We start from the raw sequence: 22,362 nt of genomic DNA, 5'->3' as shown, positions 1-22,362 counted from the left end.
TATATCATACATGGAATTGGTTTCTAGTTATTTTGGCCATGTTGGAGTTATGCTAGCTTTTTAAAATGAACCCACTGAGTTTTACATATCTTGATCTGAAATAATTTGAACAATGGTTGTTAATCACTGATTATCTGTTCTTTGAAAGTAAAACAAATAATAGTTAAATCATCTGGAACTACTTCCTTTTTCGACATGATTTCTTTAACTCTTCTTGTGTGTTCAGCAAGTATTGAAATGCTTGTGTCTCTTATTTCTTCTGGAGTTAATTCTTGAAATTTATATTTTGCCAGGAAAACCTACTATTTCTTCTGTGGTTTCAAATTTATTGCCTATAAGTTGATTATGTGATTCTCTGAAAATTCATTTAATTTCTTCTGACGTATAGTTAAATCTACTTTATCAATCCCTGTGCTATGTTCTTGTTTTTCCTTTTCTTCTTAAGCCAGGTTTTCTTAACCAAACCAATCTGTTTATTGGTTTTTTAACAAATCAACTTTTGATTTTCATTATTCTTTCTATATTTCTTTTGTTTTTTTTCTATATAATTATTTTCAATTTATTTTTATTAATTCCTTTTACTTTCTCTGTTTATTGTTTTTTGTTTTCTGAAATTGTTCATTTGTCTGTCTTTTTTGTTTAATAATAAAAGCTTTTAAGACTATAAATTTTCCTCTGATATCTATATAAGTTTTGATATAAAATATCTTGTGTTAATTTTAAGATAATATACTTTTGGTTTTGGTTAAGTTTTGGTTGTAGAGTTTTAGATTAATTAAATTATGATCAGAGAATATATTCATAAAAACTCTACATTTTGGGGAAGCATTAAAGTTTTATTTATGTCCAAGTCTGCAACAGTTTTTGCAAATGCTTCATGGACATATGAGAATACCCAGTGGGCAAAAGTTTTACATATGGAATCAAGCTTTCTGATTTGTAGATTGTTGTTTCTGCAATTAACTTTTTTATCTTGGTTTATTTTTGTCTGCTTGATTTATCAAATTCTAAAATAGGTGAATTGAAGTTCTTCCCCAAAGTTATACCTTGGAGGGTTCCTCTTAGGTTTTCAGATGTTCTAGTTTTAAACTTTTCCTGTTATATTCTGTGGTGCCTAAAGGTTTATGTTCTTGCTATCTGGTTGTTGGAATAAAGATCACACAATATCTCTCCTTTTTGTATTTAATGTGTTGGGCTTTGAATTCTTCTTTATCTGATATTCATATTGCTACTTCAGCTCCCTGTCATTTGCGTTTTCCTGTTACATCTTTCTTCATCCTTTCATTATCAATTTCACTTTCACTATGTTTCTTGTACAAAGAATATTTAAAACTCACTGCCCACCATTGTTGCTTTCACCCTTCATTTCCTCCTAAGATTTTTGTTCTAATTTCATCCTCATTAGGTAAGTAATTCCTTGCATAATTTCCTCCATCACATGGGTGTTTTTCATTTGCTCTTAAGAATAATATGTCAGTTGGGTTTGGGATTCTTGGATCATATTCCCTTTCCTCAAATATCTGTAAACTATTCCTTTGTCTCATAGCTTCCAATGTTGCAAAAGAAAAATCCAGTGCTAATCTATGCTCTTGGCTTTGTTGGCAACATGTTCTTTCAAACTGCAAGTTTAGGAGAGGTACTCTGTCGCCTTGGTGTTCAGAAATTTCTCTGGAATAGTTCCAGATGTGTGCCTTTTTGAAATTAATCTTGTCTAGAATTCAGTGAGCCCTTTCATTCTGAAGACCTGTTTCCTTTTTCTGCTCAACTAAATTTCCCTTCGTTATTTCTGGGTGTCCTCCTTTATTTTGTTCTCTCTTCCTGAAGTCCAACTATTTGCATACTAGATCTTCTAACAAGTTCCCAAGGGATGTTCATGCTGGTGGTCCAAGGAACTGACTAACGAGTGAGCTAGAAGATGCAAGATTTACTGTCTGTGCTCACCTCAGGCTACAAGTATTGGTAGTAACACGTGGTTAGGAGAAACTGAGACCCAGGCAGAACACTCTCTGCCCCTCTGGATGGTGAGAAAGTTCCACAGTTCTCCAAAAAGAGCTGAGGTGTTGACTTCTGTACATCTGTTCTCATCGCTCTGAGCTTGGGTACTACTCTTCGGAATGAGCCCAGTGCCCAGGGCTCCTTTGCCCAAAACATTTCTGGCTTCCCTCAGACACTTGGGTGCTGACAAAATGGCACCAGCATGCTTCTTAGAGTGTCCAGACATTATTCAGATGCCAGCCCTCCTCACCTAGGGAAGTGAACCAGGAAATGCAGATTGGTGGCCTCATTCTTTTTTTTTTTTTTTAAAGATTTCATTCATTTATTTATTTGAGACAGAGAGAGAGACAGAGAGCATGAGAGGGAGGAGGGTCAGAGGGAGAAGCAGACTCCCTGCCGAGCAGGGAGCCCGATGCGGGACTCGATCCCGGGACTCCAGGATCATGACCTGAGCCGAAGGCAGTCGCTTAACCAACTGAGCCACCCAGGCGCCCGGCCTCATTCTTTTTTAATTTTTTATTTGCGAGAGAGAGAATGAGAGCATGAGAGGGAGGAGGGTCGGAGGGAGAAGCAGACTCCCTGCCGAGCAGGGAGCCCGATGTGGGACTCGATCCTGGGACTCCAGGATCATGACCTGAGCCGAAGGCAGTCGCTTAACTAACTGAGCCACCCAGCTGCCCTGGTGGCCTCATTCTTGACCTCATTCTGGGAACAATCTTATCTGTGTTCCCTTTGTATAAGGATAGCAAGTTTGGTCAGCATTACTCATGTGGGAATATTGGGGTGATGGTGATTTCTAAATGGAAACCAACCAGAGGAGCTCATTCAAGTCAGGACTCACTCATTCCTGATATTCTACTCTGCATCAGGCACTATCCTAGATGCTGAACAAAGAAGCTATTGAAAAACAATTTCTACTTTCAAAACTGGATCTCACTTTCACAATCTCATCTGACCCCAATCACAGCCCTATGAGGAGGTTCTTATTTTATCACCATTTGACAGATGAGGAAACAGACAGAGAATTCAGTGTCTTACCCAATGTCTGTTGAGTAAAGGGAAAACCAGGGCTCAAGCACAGTTCCAGTGACTGGCCACTGTCTACTACACTTTGCTATCCAGATCAGGCTGTTTTTCCAGTACCCCACTTCTAGTTTTCCTTGGCGTGTCAAACATGTTTCATGATCTCCCTCCTAGTAACACCCCTGTTGGTTCTTAACTGCATCTGTCTACACAATTTACTACATTAGGGACACAAATCCACAGCTGTGCCAGAACCAGCTGCAGGGCACTGAGCTCATTAATGACCATGAAAACCTCTTCTTTGCTTTGTCTCCACTGCCATCTCTGTCTCGGTCTCCATCTCTACTTGGAAAGTGTGTCCTCAGCTGGATGCAACAGCCCAACATCTGGGATATCCAGCTGTGGAAAAGGCCATGTGGATGGCTTCCCGTCACTGCCAAACAGATGAGAGATCACATCCCCCGAGCTTTACTCCGAGCCCCCCTGTCAGAGACTTGCCTTCATCAAGGCTCACACTGAAGCTGGAAGCCCTGCTGCTTATCCAGCACAGGGGAGACCAATGAAGAAACTCCAAAAGGCTGGCTTTGTTATGAATTTTCCTCATTTGGTGATATCCCCGGGTGAACCATTAAGACTTGAACACCGAAGATTAAAGCAGTCTGTTTTAGAGAGGAACATCTGGTTCATTTGTGCTCTTAGCAGTAGCGGTGCCAGCCAGTTTCATTTCTGCTGCTCTGATGGCAGGGCCAGCTTCACATGAGCTGAAGAGGGCCAGAACGAGGCTGTCACTGCTCAGTCCTGAGGAATCCTCATCATTTGGCCTTCAGGCCTTTGCCCGCACTGTCCCTGCCATCTGGGATGCCTTTCCTACCTCCTTGCCACCTGTTTAAATCCTGCCTCCTCCCTCAAGCCTTCAGCTCCCAGTAGGCTCTCCTGTCCCCCATTATAACACTCTGTATCTACCATTCTCTTTGTTATTCTGTGTCTGTTCCCTTTATTGCCATTTTGTGCACAAGGTATACCTGGAAAGTCTCATGTGTGTGTGAAGCTCTTAAAAGACTTGCCAAAGTGAGGCCAGAGATAGTAGCAAAGTCAAACTAAAACCCAAGTCTCTTTCCTCCCAGCCTGTATTTTCTTTGACTCACTTGATCTGTGACTCATCTGTCCCAGTGCAGTTGACATGCCAGGCCCCTGTCCACTGACTGGGCTGGGATTTTGTTCTGGATAGAGTTTGTTGTTATATCAATGAGGTCACGTCATGACAGTGGTTATCATTTGGCATGGGTTGGGGGTCCCTTCTGCCCCGGCTCTACTAAGGCATATATTCATCTGTCTTCCAGTTCTGGCAGTGTGGCCAGTTGGTGGAAGTGGTGGTTGATGATCACCTACCTGTCCTGGATAAGGAGTACCTCTTTGTGCATCCTCACAACAACAACCAAGAGTTTTGGCCCTGCCTGCTGGAGAAAGCTTATGCCAGGTAAGAGTGGCCGGCCCTCTGACCAGGCCTTGCCTGCCCAGCTGCTTGCCCTGATGGATGCCGCACAGCAGCTAGCCCTAGGATTTTCGGCAGCTCTGCATGCAAGTGATGCCCTGGGAGCATCAGAGCCTTTGCCACCTGGTTGGGTATCCCCCATAAACAATCACTGTATGCTGTGTTGGGGCCAAGGGAGGAACCCAGAGATACATAGCAAGGGGTGGGCAGGGCAGGACTGAACAGAAGTATGTACTAATAACACTGTTATTGCAAGGGCTGGGATAAGAGCCCAAATAAAATATAATATCATGGTTGACGGTCAAAGTCTGATGAGAGAACAGAGGGAAAACATTCTTGACTTTCTGACTCACAGAGAGTCAGGCTAAGGCTGTATAGAGGATGGGGCATTGAGTGAGGCCTTGAGGGATGGGTAGAATTTCAGCAAGGGGAAAGGGGATATGTTGGAGAATTATTCCCAACCATGGGAATGATTCAAGCGGAGACCTAGGGACAGGACAGTTCAAAGTGAGATCAGGCAGTTGGGGGCCAAGTATGGCTACTATGAGATTGTATTTGGGGAGGGGGGAGCAGGGCAGGAGTTGCTGGTTATTATATGGTCCAAGCACCGTGATTCAAGGACTACCTTCTAGTGTTAACAAGATTAAGGACTTATAAACACCCCAATTCATATGTTTTATTTAGACTCTTTGAGTTGCATCTATTCAGAAGATGTGTATTGAGCATTTAACCATAGGCCAGGCATTGTGCTTGGCACTGGGATAAAGACTCTGGGACTGGCTTAAGTGGGTGTGAGAAAGAGTATGTGTTATGTGGAAGAGGTCACTGTCACAGAGACCTACACAGGTGCAGACACATCAGAGCTAGAAATCAATGTTGGGAGACAAAGGGACAATCCCTTTTAGGAGAAAATGAGTTAGTGGAGTGTCACCAAATCATCTTCCCTAAAAATCATCATCACCAACCGCATTTTACAGATTGGGAAGCCAAGACTCTAAATAGTCATGTGATAGTAATCACTAGCCTGAATCTGCTGGGGTTTTCAGTTATTTGACCTAGGGACATCATTTAATAAGACTGAAGACCCTGCTGGGTCTGGTCCTGGGCCATGAGGATGCTAACAACCCCACAGACCATCCCAACACTCCAGTCCCTGTCCTTCCGGAGGTCACAATCTGAACAGCCAAGCATTGCAAGAGCTCTCTCTCTCTCTCTCTTTTTTTTTTTTTTTTTTTTTTTTGCATTCTGTCTGTTGAACCCATTTGTGGAAAACTAAAGCTATTGCTCATTTCCAGTGTCAAGAAGAGCTGTTCATTAGCATTTGAGAAGGAACCCCAGCTAACAGCCAAGGTTGTTGAACCGATCCATATGTTCAGGGAGGTTAATTTGCTTCTAAGCTACTTACCCAAACACTGCCATTTCCTTCCAGTATGGCTTCAGCTCTCACTGTTTCAGGGCTTCGTTTTTTCCTTCTGTGAAAGGGGGAGCGTGCCAGTTCACTTGGAGAATTAGAAACCTTGTGGAATGAAATGATGACTTTGACCCCATTTTGTTAACAGTCGACCTAAAGCAGTCATTCAGCTTAAAAAGAAAATGGGAAACTGGACCCAGAATCTACATTCTACCGCCTAAAGAAATCTAGTGGAGGATAAAATGTTTCAAACTAGTAAGCTGTTAAAGCTTTCCCCTCTATCCAAAGAAGGGGATCATAGAATACAGGAGTGAGTGTAATGGAATTAGTTATCAGGGCTGGAGGGGACCTCTGTCAGCCTCGAGTCCTACCTCCTCCTTTGAAAGATGAAGAAACTGATACGAAGAGCACTGAAATGAGTTGCCCTAGGTCACGTGGTGTTCGAGGCCAAGCGGGGATGAGGACCATTCCCCTTGTTGTGGGCTTTTCCATCATCCCTTGATGCTGCCAGTTTTATAGGAAAGAGATTTGTCTTTTTGCTTCTTTGGAACTCAGTGTCGGGCACACAACAACCACAGCACGAATATGGAGAACCCATCCCTCCCCATGGAGATGACCCAACTTCACCCCCAAGAATGTAGACCAGTGAACACATGCATCCCAAACTTTCAAATATCCTTGCAACTGAGAAGTCTGGAAATGAATTGGTTGAGTCGGTCAGATCTACACTGGCAGGTGTTCCCCCCCCCCCAGAGGTCGTAAAATAGGAGATCGTAGGACAAAATCCGTTAGGTTGCATATCATCCTGTACAGAATCTGGGCAGTTAAGAATCCCAGCATTTTAGCATCCTTTCTGATTCTGATTTAGATGTCTGAATTCTTCCCTCTTTCCTAGCATTGCTGGGCAGGTAGACATTTCCCCCAAATGAGGCTGAAGCACAGAGATGAGAACAAGGCACTCTCCGAATTCCTGGGCTCAGGTGACAAGGTGAAGTCACAGGTGTGGTGAACACAGTTCTCTCTATCTTTCCTTCCCTTTCTGTTTCCTGTCAGCAAAGGGGGCTAAGAATAGTTGCCATGTTCCTGAAGCATCAGCAGGATTTGTGAGCTCATGTTTGTGAAGCAGAGAGATAGCTCCTTGTCAAAATAGCCAGCTGCTGCTGAGACAGGCTTTGTGGGCATTGTGGAGAGACAGTGAGAGAGGGGCTGCTGGCCTTCCCCATGCATTGGGTCTCTCTGTGGCAACTGCGGAGTGGTGTGAGTGCAAGACCTCAGACAGGGCCCCTAGACACTGAGGCAGTGGGCCTGAAGTGCCGGGACAGGGCCTGGCTGCTTTTCTGGAATGGCCCTGGTGCAGCCCCATTTAAAGCCAGGGAGGGCCCCTGAGTGCCTCACCAAGAAGGGGCTGTTGCAGTGTGGGAGGTCATGCCGGTGGGCTCTAGAATGGGTTCCAGAACCACAGTCTTTGTGAAATTCCAGGACTCTCAACAAAGCCCCTCCTAATCTCAGACCAGAGCCAGAATACCTGTGGGAAATCAAGAGTCAGGCGTTCAGACCCAACTGGGCATGACCATTATCAAAGGCAGGCTTTGCCTTTGACTAAGTAAATACCCCAGAGATAAGAGTCTAGTACCAGGCATAACCCCGGGTCAGGGAGAGGGAGAGACAGGAAGATAAGATTTAGAACCAGTTTTATAACAAGTTGAGATCAATCTGTCACGTGGCAGTTTCTGTAGAATGGCCTTCTGTGTATCCTTAGCTTTCTGTTATAAGGGACATTTAAGCCATCCATGGCATTTGTGCCTGGGACGTTGTCCTGCTCTGAGTGGCTGTTTGACCTGTATTTGCTCAAGTGAATTTATGTGAATTCGGGGTGGTGCCCGGGCAGAAAGAGTGGCAGGGGTGGGAATACGGGAGAAAGGACTGAGGGGCCCCACGAGCTTACCCAGTCAACCTCGCTGTTTCCGGGGGCAAAAGACCCAGAAGGGAGGGTTGCAGGTCCCCTAGAGGAGCAGCAGGGAGGAACTGCCGGATCTGCATTACCAGAAAGCAAGCCTTGGTCAGAGCTTCCCTACTGCCACTGGCCTGTGACAGTGGGACAGATGAGAGTGTCCCCCGGCGAGAAGCCTGAGTGACTGGGACAGTGGTGAGGAAGACTCCCACTGAGGAGCTTTGACACCAGGAGGCAGGGTTTTCTCTCCGCCGGGCCTCAGCTTCATGTCCTTTGTTGGTTTGCCCTGTCTGCATTTTAGGGTTCCCTGGGAGGCTTTCCAGTTCACCCCACTGACAGGAAATCAAGTTCTCAAAACAAATCTGCCCCTGTCTGGCCCTGCTTCAGTGGTCAACGTAGCCTGTCTCCCAGGAGCACTGTCCTAGGCCCCGGTCCCACCATGCGCTTCCCCTCTGGGGATCCTTCCTCCCTGGAATGCCTGTCCCACTGGCCTTACCTGGATAAACTCAGCTCAGAGGTGCCCCTCCCTCAGGCCCCCCTGGGCCCTCCTAGCAAATAGACCCCCAAGGGCTGCAAAGAAACTAGACGAGTCATTCTAAGGAGAGTGTCCCGGTGGCAGAGTGCGGTTGGGAAGGAGTGACAACTGCGGAGGTTGAAGCAGGGCGAGTGTGGTTTTGCCGTGCGCAGCAGTGACAGCCGCGAGCATGGCCATGGCTAGCCACACGTCACAGCAGCCCGTGGAGGCGGGGACTGTCCCATGCCACTTCCCCAGCCGACAAAGGGGGCCGTAGGAAATCTCAGCCTCCTGCCCACAATTGAGAGCTCACGAGAGGGGAAACGGGGCGTCGAACCAGAGTGGTTTGGCTCTTGAATCTGGAATCTTTCGGCCTCCCTAGTGAGTGCCTGGGGCTGCTCAGGTTTGGAGGAGAACAGGGAGGAGGGGAAATGGGGCAGAAACCCCACGCAAGAGTGCAAAGAGGTGCTTTAGAGGACACGTATGAGGGTTCCACGTGGCTTGCTTGGAGGATGTGTTATGTAATCGTCCTCACCTGTTACCTTCGGTACAGTCGATTGGCCTCCCTGATGATCCTGGGATGAGGGGGTTAGTTCTGAGAGCGGGGATTCTGGACCACACTTAGCACTGCAAGAGAAGAGAGGCTGCTTTTGGCCGAAGTAGTCACTGGGGTTGTTGGCTGAGCTCCTGGAGGGCAGGTCTTGCCCATCTTTGAGCACTCCGTGCCTAGCACAGTACCCCTCACACAACAAGGACTGACCACTATTGTTAAACTGAATAGGAAACAGTGGATATTCATCATCATTATGTCCAATGTCTATTAAGGCCTTGCCATGTGCCAGGTTAAGCAACTTGTTCAGGTCAAGCAGCTAAATATGTGGAGAGGTTGGGATTCGATCCCTGGCCTGAGGCTCCAGCACGTGCACTCTAACCCCTGCACAGTATTGCTGCTTGTGGGGCTGCCCAGCCCCGGGAGACCAGGGTAAGGATGGTGGCACTTCACCGGAACCTTCGTCCAGGTGAATAGGAGGCAGGTAGACATAGCCCAGGGCCAGATTGGGCAGTCCTTCACTGCGCAACATGCCGAGGTCAGGTGTGCAACCTCCCTTCCCAGAGCGTCTCACCGAAGTCCCCACAGGGGTTGATGTGACTTTCCCCCGTTCCAGGTTTCATGGATCCTATGCCAACCTGCACTACGGCTTCCTTCCTGCTGCCCTGGTGGACCTCACGGGAGGGGCGGTCACCAGCATCGACCTGCACTTTCCTTCTGACCTGGTGATGATGGTGAAGACAGCAGCCAAGGCAGGCTCCCTGATGGCCTGTGCCACCCTGGCTGAGGTGAATAGACTCTACTCCTCGCCCAGGAGTATCTAGCGACCAGCCCGTTCAGCTAGTAAGGGGCATGGCCAAGCTGGCGCCGTGCCTCATGTCATCCTCACAGCAGTCCTCCCTCTGAGATAGGGGCTGCAGAATTCACTTGCAGAAGAGGAAATGGGCTCAGAGAGGCTAAGGAAAATGCTCAGCATCACACCAGCAGTAAGTGGCTGAGTCGGGTTCAAATGCCTGCTGCCTGACTCTGAAGCCTTTGCCTAGCACTCCCATGGGACCAGGCGCAGTGGGGTCCAGAGGGACTGGGCAGCCCTTTGATTCTCCCTGGCTCCAAAGGCAGCATCCCAAGGTCAATGTGTCCCATTTTGAGAAGACCCTCTAAATTATTTTGGAGTCTGAGACAGCCAGCTCCCTATCCATGAGGGTATTTCCTGCACCCTGTAAACATGTTGGGCTTTGAGTCACATACCCCTAATCTGAAATGCCACCCAAAAACTAATATGCACTTTAAACCCCAGTTGCTCACAGCACGGGGGTGGTGGGGTATTCCCGACTCCTACAAGACACCCAGCCGGTTGCAGGAGGAAACAGTCCAGGTTGGCCTCAGGACTTAGTGGGGTTCTGTCAGTAATGGGGTAGTCTCTGGGGCCTCAACCACCTGGCAGTCTTCAAACTCTGTCCCTCTAGAAAAGAGTTCCAAGAACAGTGTGAGTCCGTGGGACGCCTCTCATCCTGCCACAGCTTAGCTGCTGAGTGAACTGTGCTTTTCTGCTTCTCTGAGGAACCTGTGAATGTGTAATGCTTGGTCTGCTTTCCTCCTCTGAAGCCGACAGGTGAGGCCAGGAGAATGGAGAACGGCCTGGTCAGTCAGCATGCCTACACCGTGACTGGGGCCGAGCGGGTAAGGCTCCCGTGGGTTGTGCCGGGCTTTCTTGCTCCTTGAAACGGGAGTCAGCATCACGTGCCTTCGGCAAGCCCCACCCAGCCTCATTCCTTCTATTCATCCAGAAATTCTGGTGCCCAGCAGCTTCATCCCCCAGGGACCCACCAGAGCTCTTGCTCTGCTTGCGCTGATCTCAGGCTGAGTGTCCAGCTAGATTGTGGGATGAGCCCAAAAAGAAAGAAGAAAGAACCACCGAATCCACTGGGGCAAGCCCTGAAGGGTTTTGTTGGTTAGGTACCAACTAAACTACCACCACAGATGCACTCCGAAAGACAGCGGCTCAAGTAAGACCAAGTTCATCTCTCTCTCAGGTAAGCAGGTAAACCAAGGGACACTTATACGTTCATATGGAAGGCACCCATCAGAAAACACACAGCATTTCCTCTCATTAGTCCGAACTTAATCATGTGGCACACCAAGGCCCAAGGGCGTCTGGGAAACATCCTGTGTAGCTGGGCCTCCCTGTGCCCAGCTCGACTTTATTCCCATGGAGGAGAGGAGGGCAGTTATTGGAGGACAGTGTTTCCCTTGATGCAGGAACGGACTTGGGGTGGACAAAATTGTGTGCATTATCATTTGGTCTGGAACACACGACTGAAGTCCAGCCCCCTCCATTCCCAAGTGAGAAGCTGAGGCCTGAGAGGGGGAGGTCGGGGTTAACACAGCTACTTGACACCAGCTGTGTGGTAACCATGCCCCCTGGCCTCGTGACGATTTCCCACATTCCCCACACACACCCCCCCATCTCTATATTTCCCACAGCTCTTGAGGTCATGTCCTCCAGGCCCTGAGAGACAATGTCCCAAGCCCCAGGGTACACTTCCCACAGGTGTTTATGAGCTAGAATGCAGAACGTCGGGTGCAGTTTCTGGCATGGGCTCTCATCTTTGCCTTCCTTCTCTCTGAGTCAGTCTGTCTCCTGTCCGGTGACCTCAGGCCATGTGCTCTGTTGTTTTGTGTTCTGGAGACTTTTCCACAAAATAGAGACAATATCTTCTGCCTTCTGCTTTTCTCCTTAAGGAAAGGCGTAACAAAATGCTTCCTCTGCACAGTACCTGGGAGACAGTAGGCACCTAATAAATGCTCGTGGGATTAACGGATGAGTGCGCTCGCGTGAGTGAATAAACGCATCCATCGTTGGCCTGTGAAGATGACATCACTGAACCCCCGCCTCCATCACAGAACGGATGTGAGGAGCTCAAAATACCTTTCCCACAAGCAAGGAAGGAATCACCCTGATTAACCCTGGCCAGGAGAGATCGTGGTCACAGTGGCCCCAGACTCTCTTCTCTGAATTCTCCCAAGCCCATCTCCGAATTCTCAGTGGGGGCAGCCAGTGCCATTGTCCTACCAGGCCACGTAGGGACACGCTGCTTCCCACTACTCCCCGTCCCAGACGTGGAAAGTCTAGGCTAGGGATAACAAGTTGGTTTCCTTGGGCGCCAACCTTGATCCATTGGCAATGCTGCTTGGACGACTGTGTTGACAAGACTGGCACTACTTCCAGATTTGGGGAAAGAGCCGTGATCGATGAGTGATCTGTGCTGGACGTGGAAGGAGCCAGGGCACCTGCATGACGTCTCCGCCATCCCTGGGAAAGGCCCTTTATACATTGAGACAGCCTTTGGGTTTTTTTTTTTTTTTTAATTTTTATTGTTATGTTAATCACCATACAGTACATCATTAGTTTTTGATGTAGTGTTCCACGATTCATTGTTTGCGTATAGCACCCAGTGCTCCATGCAGAACGTGCCCTCTTTAATACCCATCACCAGGCTAACCCATCCCCCCCCACCTAGAACCCTCAGTTTGTTTCTCAGAGTTCATCATCATGGTTCGTCTCCCCCTCCGATTCCCCCCCCTTCATTCTTCCCCTCCTGCTATCTTTTTTTTTTTTTTAACATATATTGTATTATTTGTTTCAGAGGTACAGATCTGTGATTCAACAGTCTTGCACAGTTCTTTGGTTTTAATCTGCTGTGAGCCATGAAACCGCTTCTCCTAGGACTAATTATTAACAGCCTGCGGGACTAGCATTTAAGAGATGCATTTGAGGAAATATTATCCTAGACTAGATAACCTGGATCACCTCTTGCCCAGGGGTACCCTTTCTCAGCTGACCAGGACCAAGGGTACAATGAGTAGCCAGGAGGGTGAAGCAAGCAAGTGCGCGTTCATAGAGGTAGTTGTGACCTTGGCCTTGAGTGTGACCCCTGAGCCTCTCTGCCACGGCCCAGGAACTTGACTTGGCTAAAGATTTCTCCTCCAAAAAGAGGAGGTCACAACTGACCACAAGTGCTAAGATTAAACCAGCCCGTAAATGCAGTGTGTTTCTTAATCTGCTCATCCTCCTCTGGGCGGGACACAGACAGGAAGATAAATGAAATTGGCATTTTTTATGATGCACCTGGCTCGGTTGGAGACTCCCTTGGGCAAGGGGGTGAGTGTTTATCTGCATGCCTCATTTAGCCCTGCTTTCAGCTCCTTCACTCGCTGGCTGTTCTTCTCCCTTGTGCCCATCTGAGCCCCAACTATGGTAGGCACTGAGGGTGGCTCATTAAGCTTTTTGGGCCACCGGGCAACCATTTCTCACATCCCTCCTCCATGGGCTCCATCAGGCACTGACGGTTAATAAATACACTGTGTGCAAGACCTGGAGTGCCCAGGGGTGGGGCAGGGAGGGGTGGGGAACCTGGGTCTGTGTCAGGAGCCCCCCCATCCCATGTAGCATTAAAAGCCAAAGCACCTTCCCCTACAGTACCAGCCAGATAGAAGTGGATGGACAAGAATCTTATCCAAGCCAAAAGAACCCTATCCAAGCCGCGTTCTTTGGCTCTTGTCTGACTGCGTTGCTCCTGCATGAAGTTGCCTTGGCCAGGTGGCCCAGGGGTGAGATGCAAGGTCAGGATTATGGCCATACCCGAGAGTGGTCTGGACCCTGGAGCAGCTGTATCCTTTATCTGCTCTCATCTCCAAATTAAGAGCCTGGCTTTCAGAGACTGGCAGTAGCTAGGATGAGAATTCTTCTTCTGCCACTTACGCTGTGGCCTTGGGAAAGTTGCTTCACCTCTCTGGTGTTCACTTTCCTCCTGTGTAAGACAAGGGCTGTATAAACATCCATGGGCAGTTTGAAGGACGGAATGCACTCCCCTGGCACCAGTCTCCGAGCCCCACCTCCACACGCGGGGTTCTTTTCCATGTGATGATACTGCACTCGAGGCTGTCTCCGTTGCCTCTGGTCTGGAACCACAGCAAGTGGGCCCCTTCCCTCACCCCTGCAAGGCCGCAGCCTCCACAGACGACCTCAGCACTCATCAGTGTCCAGCTAAATGCAACCACGCTTTAATTCCTCTCACCAGGCTGAGGGCTCCTGGATCTGGGAACGTGGGTTCAAAGGGTTGAGTTTGTTTTGTTATAACTTATCAATGGTCCTGGCCTCTGGCTTCCGTGGTCTGAAGGAGCCAGCCTCCATATCTGGGAACTAGGGAAGGAAGAAAAGTTCCGGCCATCAAGGTACCTGCTTTGCCAACAGAGGTGTGGGTAGAGGAGGGCTAACCTGGGCTGTCTTGCCCCCCAGGCTGTCCCACTCTTGCTCAAATCAGCCTCCTCCACATCCTCGCTCAGGGCCACGCTGTGGAGACCCCGGCACAGGTCCCAGTGGGCCGTGGGCAGGAAAGCAGCTACATCTGTGGAATAGGAATACAGGTGGGGACAGAGCTTGCGGGAGGTTGGGGACCCATCAAGATCTCCCCTCTGCAGCCCACAACAACGTCGCATGCTATTTATCTGCCATTATATCTCAGCTCGCCCACATTCCAAGAGGTGCTCGTCCGACATGATGAAGCTGTGTCTACCCTTTGAGGTGCTGAGCAGAAAGAGGGGCCGTTTTCTCCTCTCTCATTCCAACTCCATGCAGGCAGCAGAGACACATTGATTTTTTTCCTTTCATTTTTTTTTTCTGGCTGCAGCCAAATGAGGTCAGAAGTTAAATTAGTCCTCGGAGGTAAAAAGCAGCTGCATTCATATCCCCTCTTTCTGCTGACTTTTGCAGGAGAGCACTGACAGTTTCTTTTTCTGTTTTTTTGCAGATTCAGTACAGGAGGACTTGGGAAGACCTTATCCGCCTGTGGAACCCCTGGGGCAACACCGAATGGAGAGGACGCTGGAGTGATGGGTATAGCTTCTGAAAACCTCTCTCCAGCCTTCATGAAGGCCTGGTGTGCAGAGAGCCCCAGCCACAGGAGGACGGCATCTGTCTCACCTGCTGTGGATCTTACTGTCCAGTTCACACCTATGTGTGGCTGTCCGTCCGCCTCCCATTCCCATGATGCCATTCACCAGGCCTCTATTAGACCCCTACTGTGTGCTCTCTCCACTAAGTATACTGTGTTGGGGTGCTGTGGGGTGTGTACAGATGACAAGATCCAGTGTCTAGCCCCCGGAAGGCTACAGTTTAGCACTGTGAACCCACATACCCAGAATTAGTTGTTGTTTTTTAAAGGGTTGGGGAAGGAGTGGGACAAATATTAAGTTTTACTTGGCAGAGAGAGATGGAGAGAAGGAGCCTCATCCCATAAGGGACCCCATGGGATTTTGATCCTAATGACCCCATCAGGAAAAGATTTCATTTAGGGGGGAGTTGGGGAACTGAGGCAAAGATCTGGCCACCTGGGTTGTCCATCCTCCCTACTGATCTGGACTCTGATGTATAACTGGTGTCTGTACTTGCACCTTGCTTATAGAAGGAGTGAATGGAGCTGAGTGAGTGTCGGAGGCCCCTTGGCCATATCCCACACAGCTGCTCTCTGCCCCAGCTGGTCAGTGGGGACGCAGCTCTGTGGTCAGTGGCTCCCTGGGGCTGGGCCAGCATTTCCCAGCTGCCAAGAAGACTAATCCCTGGTCCCCATCCCTTGCTGACTAAGAATGAGATGACTGTCCCTAGAGGGCCAACTGGGGACAGCTTACCTGCTCCTCAGGCAGCCAGCAGGTCAGGTGGAGGCGATGGTGGGAAAGAGTATAAGACTTGAAATGCAAAAGCATTCAGACAAACAGGTGAACAGCACCCAACAGCAGTGAAAATCAATACAGTGAGAAGTGAGTTCTGGAAGGCAAATGCAGAGGTGGCCAGTGACCCTGCCCTACTTCCGGGCTGCCCAGAACCTGGCCTGATACCACAGGCTAGGCTGTGGCAGGGCCCACTCTGATCCCCTTTGAGCCCCTACAGCTGGCGTGTGCCTGCTCAAAGTGGGCACTTGGCAAATGGAAGATGAACGTGCACTGGAGCTGGGGATAGAGAAGGGGGAGCAGGCGGAAGGGGGGGTAGCAAGCAGCATGAATTCATAGAATGATCCCGGTGGGACCTCAGATGCCCCCTGGAACACAGAGCAGCTGAATCCCTCCACACAAGGGGAATGAAAATGCAGGACCATGAACCATGGACAGTGTTGTGTTTCCACTCACTCTTCCCCCTTCTTTTATCTTGCCTCTCTTCCTTCTTCCTTCCCAGGGGTATCCTTTGCCTCTTCTGATGTAAATCTTAGCAACTTCCGGCCTTCTCCAGTTCTCTTTCTCAGTCATTACCCCAAGCTGCCAATATGGCCCAGGGGGCGAGGTGGTTAGCAGAATCCCTGACTCGGGGTTGGCTGCTGGGGTTGGAGTGCAGGAAGGGCAAATGTCAATGACGCATCTGCCTGGGGTAGGAGAAGAGGCAACAGATTCCACCTCGTCTCCTGTGCTAAATATCACACGACTGGTGAAGGCAGCCGGGGCACCAGACATTAGGAAAGAGAAGCTTCCCATGGGCTGGCATGTTTAGGGCAAGCTTCACGGATAGAGTTGAACTTGAGTTCAAGCGGGAAAAAAAAGTATGATTCAGCTGGGAAGAGATCACCAGGTAGGCGGGGACGTGTAGACCACTGTGCTGAGCCAGGAATGCTAACTGTGTTCAGGGCCAACAGAGGAACCCGGGAGAGAAGTGCTGGGAGCCGGGGCCAGAGAGACTAATGCCAGCTTAAGAATCTGGGTTTAAACCCTACGGGCAAGGGATTTTCGAATGCCCTTCAGCAGGGCGAGACACGTGCCAAGCAGTGCTGACTCTGAGGGCCACGCACCTGGCTGTACTTAGGTTCACCACGTCCCCCCAGAAGCGGGGCTGGAAGAAAGTGACAAGGCCACATGATCACCATCTCCATGCAGGTGGTCGATGCCCTCCCTGCTCTCTAAAGAGTGGAGATGGATGGAGAGAGCCGGATGGCCTAATCTTGGCCATAATTGAAATTTCAGACGCACACACTTAAAGGCAAACTTGCATGAATCGATAGCATATTGATTTACACTACATTTATCTTCCCTTACACACTGCAGAAAATGTAATTATCCCTTAATTATAAAATTGCCATTTTACAATAACACATCTGACTGGCCCAGCCTGCAGCCCGTAGCCTGGCTGGTGGTCCCTGCCTTGCTCTCCCTCGATGCAAGATGCAAGGCACTCCTAGAGAGAGATCCATGACACTTTTGTGCCTCTGGGGTCTGTTGCTTATGAGCATGTCTCTGCTATGAGGAGCGGGCTAAAGAAGGGACAGCTGCTCCCTTCTGCCTATGAGGGCCTCTTCCTCCACCACAGACCCGAGGACTAGCTTCTAGAATACATTATCCCAGGGAACTGGACAACTTTATTAATTAAGCAAGCAGAAAACTATTATAGGCCCATGTGCCAAGGCAGTGGGTTAACCCCGTGATGATCTAACGGTGAGAGCCTCACTGAGCTCGTGGAGCTAGGAGTCCAGTGAGGGACGGCAAGAAATAAAGAAGCACTAGAAACACGGGGTACTAAGTGCTGAGACAGGAGTGGTAAGGGGCACCATGGGGGTTCCAAGGAGGGGCACTGACTCTTGAGGTGGAGTGGGGATACCACAGGGGGACAAGCAAGGTTTCCAACAGAGGTGGCTTTTAGGAGGAAAGATGAGTGACATCCTCAGGTTACAGGACTGAAATGAAGAAGACTATCCCAGGCAGAGGGAGCCTCATGGCGAAGGCCAAGGCAGGGTCAGGACAGGTATTTCCAAGGAGATGAAGACATTCATGTTCTGAGTGTAGAATTCAAGGATGGGGTGTGTGGGGAAGTAGGGAGCTGCTCAGGTAAAGCTGGAGAGGTAGGCAGAAGCTAAGGTTCTGTTTTGGGGGCTTGAACTTCATCCTGAGAGGAAAAGGGAAACCCTGATGTGTTTTCAGCAGGGAGATGTCAGAATCTGACTTCTGTTCCAGAAAGATCATTTTGATGGCAGTGTGGAGAGTGGATAGGGAAGTGGGCCAGACTGTGTGGTGGGAGACTAGTGGGAAGTCCAAGAAGGGGATGAGGATTCATGAACCAGGAGAGCAGCAGGAGGGATGGAAGTTAGTGGATGGCTTTGAGAGGGGTTTCAGAGGTGGACTCATAGATCATCACAATCTGGCGGTTGCTTGCCTATAAGGGATATAAGGGAGTGGCTTCTCGCAGTCCCACTCAGGCACTGGGAGAAGGCAGAGGTGCAGAGTGGGATAGGTTGGTTTCCAGGTCACCAGGGGCTCTGGTGGAGACATGGCTTGGCCTGTAGCATGTATCCATTTCAGGGAAGAGGATCTGGCTGGAGACCATTTCGGAAGCCACCAGCGTACAGAGAATGAGGAATTCTGTCACTACGTAGAATGACACCCTCCACGTGTACCCCCAGAACTAATGGAGGACAGGCCTCCTGCTGGGGCACATTTTGCTGAGACACAGTGCTTTGGAAGATCTCACCCTGTGGTCTGTGTCTCCATGCTCAGGCCTCTGGAATGGCAGAAAACCCACGGCCAACGAAAGGCAAACTGCTGTATGAGAATAAGGAAGACGGTGAGTTTTGGTATTTTTCTTTTAAAATTACATTGTAAAATTTTACCTATTGGCCACACCCTCAATCCCTACCCCTTTCCCTAAACTTTTGTGAGACTAGAGATTAGCTTTGCAGAGACCTATGTAGAGGAGACTTATTTTTTTTTCCCACCAAGACACAAAAGCTTTGGATGGGAAATTATTTGTGTGCTTTCTTTTTGTGTGAAAGGTATTTCAGTTCTGACATATTGGAACTTCTAGGAAATGTTAATGGTAAAAGGGAATATTGGCCCCAAAGCTTTGAAATCAATAGTTTCCTGAAAGCCAGGATGCCTGATTATCACATCTGTGTCTTCCACACCATCTTGTTAGGACCCACAGTGTCCCCCTGGAGCTCCACAGTCTTCCAAAAGAGCAATTCAGTATTAATCTCCCTGCCCTGACTCTAGAGCTCTGGGTGAGACATCAGTGTCCTTGCTCGGCAGCTATGTAGGACTAGGTGTTTTAAAAACACATTCTCAGCCATGTGCTCACTTCTTAAAGGATAATAAGGACATTTTCCTGAGAGGTTGTATGGTTTACTTAGTAACGTATTTAAATGAATTTAGCATGTGTGAAAAGGAGGCTGGGTCTAAGGAATCAAGAAGCAGAGAGACAAATGTAAAGTAGAAAGGAAAAGTATCTCCAATGTCTCCACTTTAATCAAAGCACAAGGTGGGATTTTATTTTTTTCTTATTTTCTGCCCTTTTTTAAAATTTAAATTCAATTAGCCAATGAAGTACATCATTAGTTTCAGATGTAGAGCCCAACAATTTATCAGTTGCATATAATGTAATGAGCACTGGGTGTTATACAAGGTGGGATTTTAGATGTTGAAGCCATTTTATTCTGATAAGGATCTCAACAATGAATTTGGCGAAGCATCCGAGGGAACAGCAGTTTTCCTAGCACCATGTAGGACCCAGAGCAGAGAGAGATGACAGCCATCCTTCATGGTCATGAGAGGGACATGCAGAACCCAGAGTTTTATTCAGTCCTGTCTTCCCGACCATAGGAGGGAGAAGTATACTTGACAGTGAGTGAGCCAGAACAAGGCTCTGGTCTTTGGGTAAGACAGGGGTAAGTCCATGAATACTGGAACTGATAGACAAAGGTAGAGTGGAGTGATGGGAACCCCCATCCTAGGAACAAAACCAGTAAAATGATGCGTATCTATAACAGGATGTCATGTCAAGATTTCCAAGACAACTTCTCCTGCCTGTTTATATGTAACCAATTTCGAGTCAGCCTAAACCAAGGAAACATGCCTCATGAAATATGGTCCCAAATGATGTTTAAGAACCATGCAACTCCAGGGCGCCTGGGTGGCTCAGTTGGTTAAGCGACTGCCTTTGGCTCAGGTCATGATCCTGGAGTCCCGGGATCGAGTCCCGCATCGGGCTCCCTGCTCGGCGGGGAGTCTGCTTCTCCCTCTGACCCTCCTCCCTCTCATGCTCTCTGTCTCTCATTCTCTCTGTCTCAAATAAATAAATAAAATCTTTAAAAAAAAAAAAAAAAGAACCATGCAACTTCAGGAAACACCACAGGTAGTTATGACATTGGTAATTCTGCCAGATGGAAGCCGCCAGCCCTAGCCCTGTCCTGGCTTCAAGTCTCAGCGGCCTTTGATTCTACACCATTGGCCTGAACTTGAAAGGAGAGGAATCAGCCAGTCTAAAGGGACAGCTGTTCTTCTCCAAGGGAAACAGTTGTTGGTGGTCTGGGTGGGAGAATCTCAAGTGTGCCTCCCTTGCCCTGTCATGCTCTCCCACTGTCTACTAACCTCCACCTGTCTCCCAGGAGGAGGACAGGTTCACTGCTCTTCAGTAATTACCCAGGACGGTGGGGAGCTGTGGAAAGAACTCTGGACAAAAGTCAGGGATTGGATTAAACCATCACTTTTCCCCATAAAGCCCCATCCGGACATAAGAGAGAATACTCCTGCCCCATGTTGGTTGGTATATCCTGCAGCAGCACAGAGAGATCCCAGAGGTGGGCACCTCAGAACCTGTCTTTGGGTTCCCCTGAGATGGATTTTGTTGAGTGTGACCTTTGGAGGGTCACATATTCTCACTGCACCTCCTGCTCCCCATTTGCCACACAGATGAGTGAAATAGCTCCCCGTGAACATGAACCTGAGTATGCTTACACATCCTCGAGAGGAGAAGCTATGCAAACAAGTTTGTGTGTGTGTATGAGTGTGCGTGTGTTTGCACCTAGACATGACCATTCCCTCTCCTTGGCACCTGCCTGTTGAGAATGGCTTGCTGCAATGATCCACAGGTGCCCCTCTTTTCAACCTCCAGGATCTTCACTCTGCCGGTCAGAGAATCTAGGCACCAGGAGGCCATGGGTGGACTCTAAGGAACTGCCAAGTCACACTTGGGCAGTAAATTTACTGATTCACCTTCCAGAGCCTCATCTGTCTGACTGTGGGGCCAAAGTCCCCTTCCCTGGATATAGCACATATCAATGAACTAAGCAAAATGATATATTGGGTCTATTCTTAGCAATTCCTTAGCTAGGTACACTTGAATGCATCATCTTGTTCAACCTTCGCAAGGAGGAGCCTCTGTGTCTCCCCATTCTCCTCTCAGAGCTTCCCAACCTGTGATCCAACCCTGCTGATGTGTATTGATTCATCTCTGTCTTGACTTATCTTCATTCGTCTACATATTTGAATCTACCTTACTTAATCACCTTACTTCTGTCTCTTGCTCTGGCTCTGATAAGCACACCTGGGTATTAGAGTACTATGAGTTGCCATCTCTCTGCCTGTTTTCCTGTGTCTCCTTTGGTGCTTGGGGATTGATGTCCTTTCAAGGCTCTGATGGTTATCGCCAATGCGCAAGCTCATACATACCCGAGGATTCTGACATTCCACTTATTATGATAAAAATAGCCCTCATCTTTACAGTTAAGGAAACATTTTCACCAAGTGGGGAATATACTTCCCCTCCTTGTTTTTAAGAGGAAGAGATAGAGGCTCACAAAATGAAGAAGCTTGTGCCATAACTAGTCACTGTGGGAACTGGGACCGAGCCTTAGGTCTCCAAATCCAGGGTTTCCAACACAAGTCACCGGAGCTTTCTGAACCAGTATGGCCCAGGTCTAGGAGTCATAGAAGTGAAGCTGAGCTCCACTGACCACTCTTTCTCATGCAGAAGGACTTCCGAGGGACACGCAGTACATCTTCTCTGTGCCAGAGGGCATGGAAAGCAACAATGGCGTCATATCCGTCAATGTCAGGCTGCAAAATTTAAAGGCAAAAGACAAATTTCCACTAAGCTTCAAGGTGTTCAAGGTAAGGCAGCCTTCATCAGGGCTTACCCTTTCAGACATTTGTGCAGTCCTTGGGCAGAGAGATCAGCTGACCAGGCTGGGAGATTTCACTAAACTACCTCAGAGATCAAACCCAAAGGGCTCTAGAGTTCACCTGGTTCAACTCTAAATTTACAGGAAAACCTGGGCCTGACAGGAGATCAGTCTTGACCAGACTCGCAGTGGGACACACCTCCTTCCAGTGTCACTTGTCAGCATTTCCTGGTATGCTGCAGGCTCAAATGCTTGTTAGCCAAAAAATAGTCTGGTCCAAGACCAGCTGTTGTAACAATGCAGATTCCTGGGACCATCCCAAACCTTCTGAATCTGAACCTCCATGTTCAGAATCTGAAAATCCACATTATAACAAGCTCCCTGGGTGCTGCTTATGTGCATGAAAGAGAATCATTGGCTAAACTTTGAAAGGAGTTTAAGGAAAAAACCAATCCTGGGTATAAAACCAGGAAGTATGTTTTTCTCTTGTATTTAAA

The 22,362-nt window shown here is 48.5% G+C and overlaps 1 protein-coding gene across 1 annotated transcript in view; it reads left to right on the top strand.

The window, feature by feature from the left end:
* CAPN13 (calpain 13) overlaps positions 1 to 22,362 on the top strand; it is a 53,144-nt gene that overhangs the window by 12,973 nt on the left and 17,809 nt on the right. The window contains 9 exon segments of the mRNA XM_064573514.1: positions 1,547 to 1,636; positions 4,359 to 4,495; positions 9,553 to 9,724; positions 10,542 to 10,616; positions 14,747 to 14,832; positions 18,465 to 18,507; positions 18,510 to 18,541; positions 19,733 to 19,875; positions 21,715 to 21,854. Of these exon segments, the coding sequence (XP_064429584.1) occupies positions 1,547 to 1,636; positions 4,359 to 4,495; positions 9,553 to 9,724; positions 10,542 to 10,616; positions 14,747 to 14,832; positions 18,465 to 18,507; positions 18,510 to 18,541; positions 19,733 to 19,875; positions 21,715 to 21,854 (918 nt within the window).

The sequence above is a fragment of the Mirounga angustirostris genome, unplaced genomic scaffold, assembly GCF_029215605.1.
Source record: "Mirounga angustirostris isolate CCGP_5_RB_7025 unplaced genomic scaffold, mMirAng1.0.hap1 SCAF_10, whole genome shotgun sequence".
NCBI classification, from domain to species: Eukaryota; Metazoa; Chordata; class Mammalia; order Carnivora; family Phocidae; genus Mirounga; species Mirounga angustirostris.
This window is presented reverse-complemented; position numbering and strand designations above follow the sequence as displayed.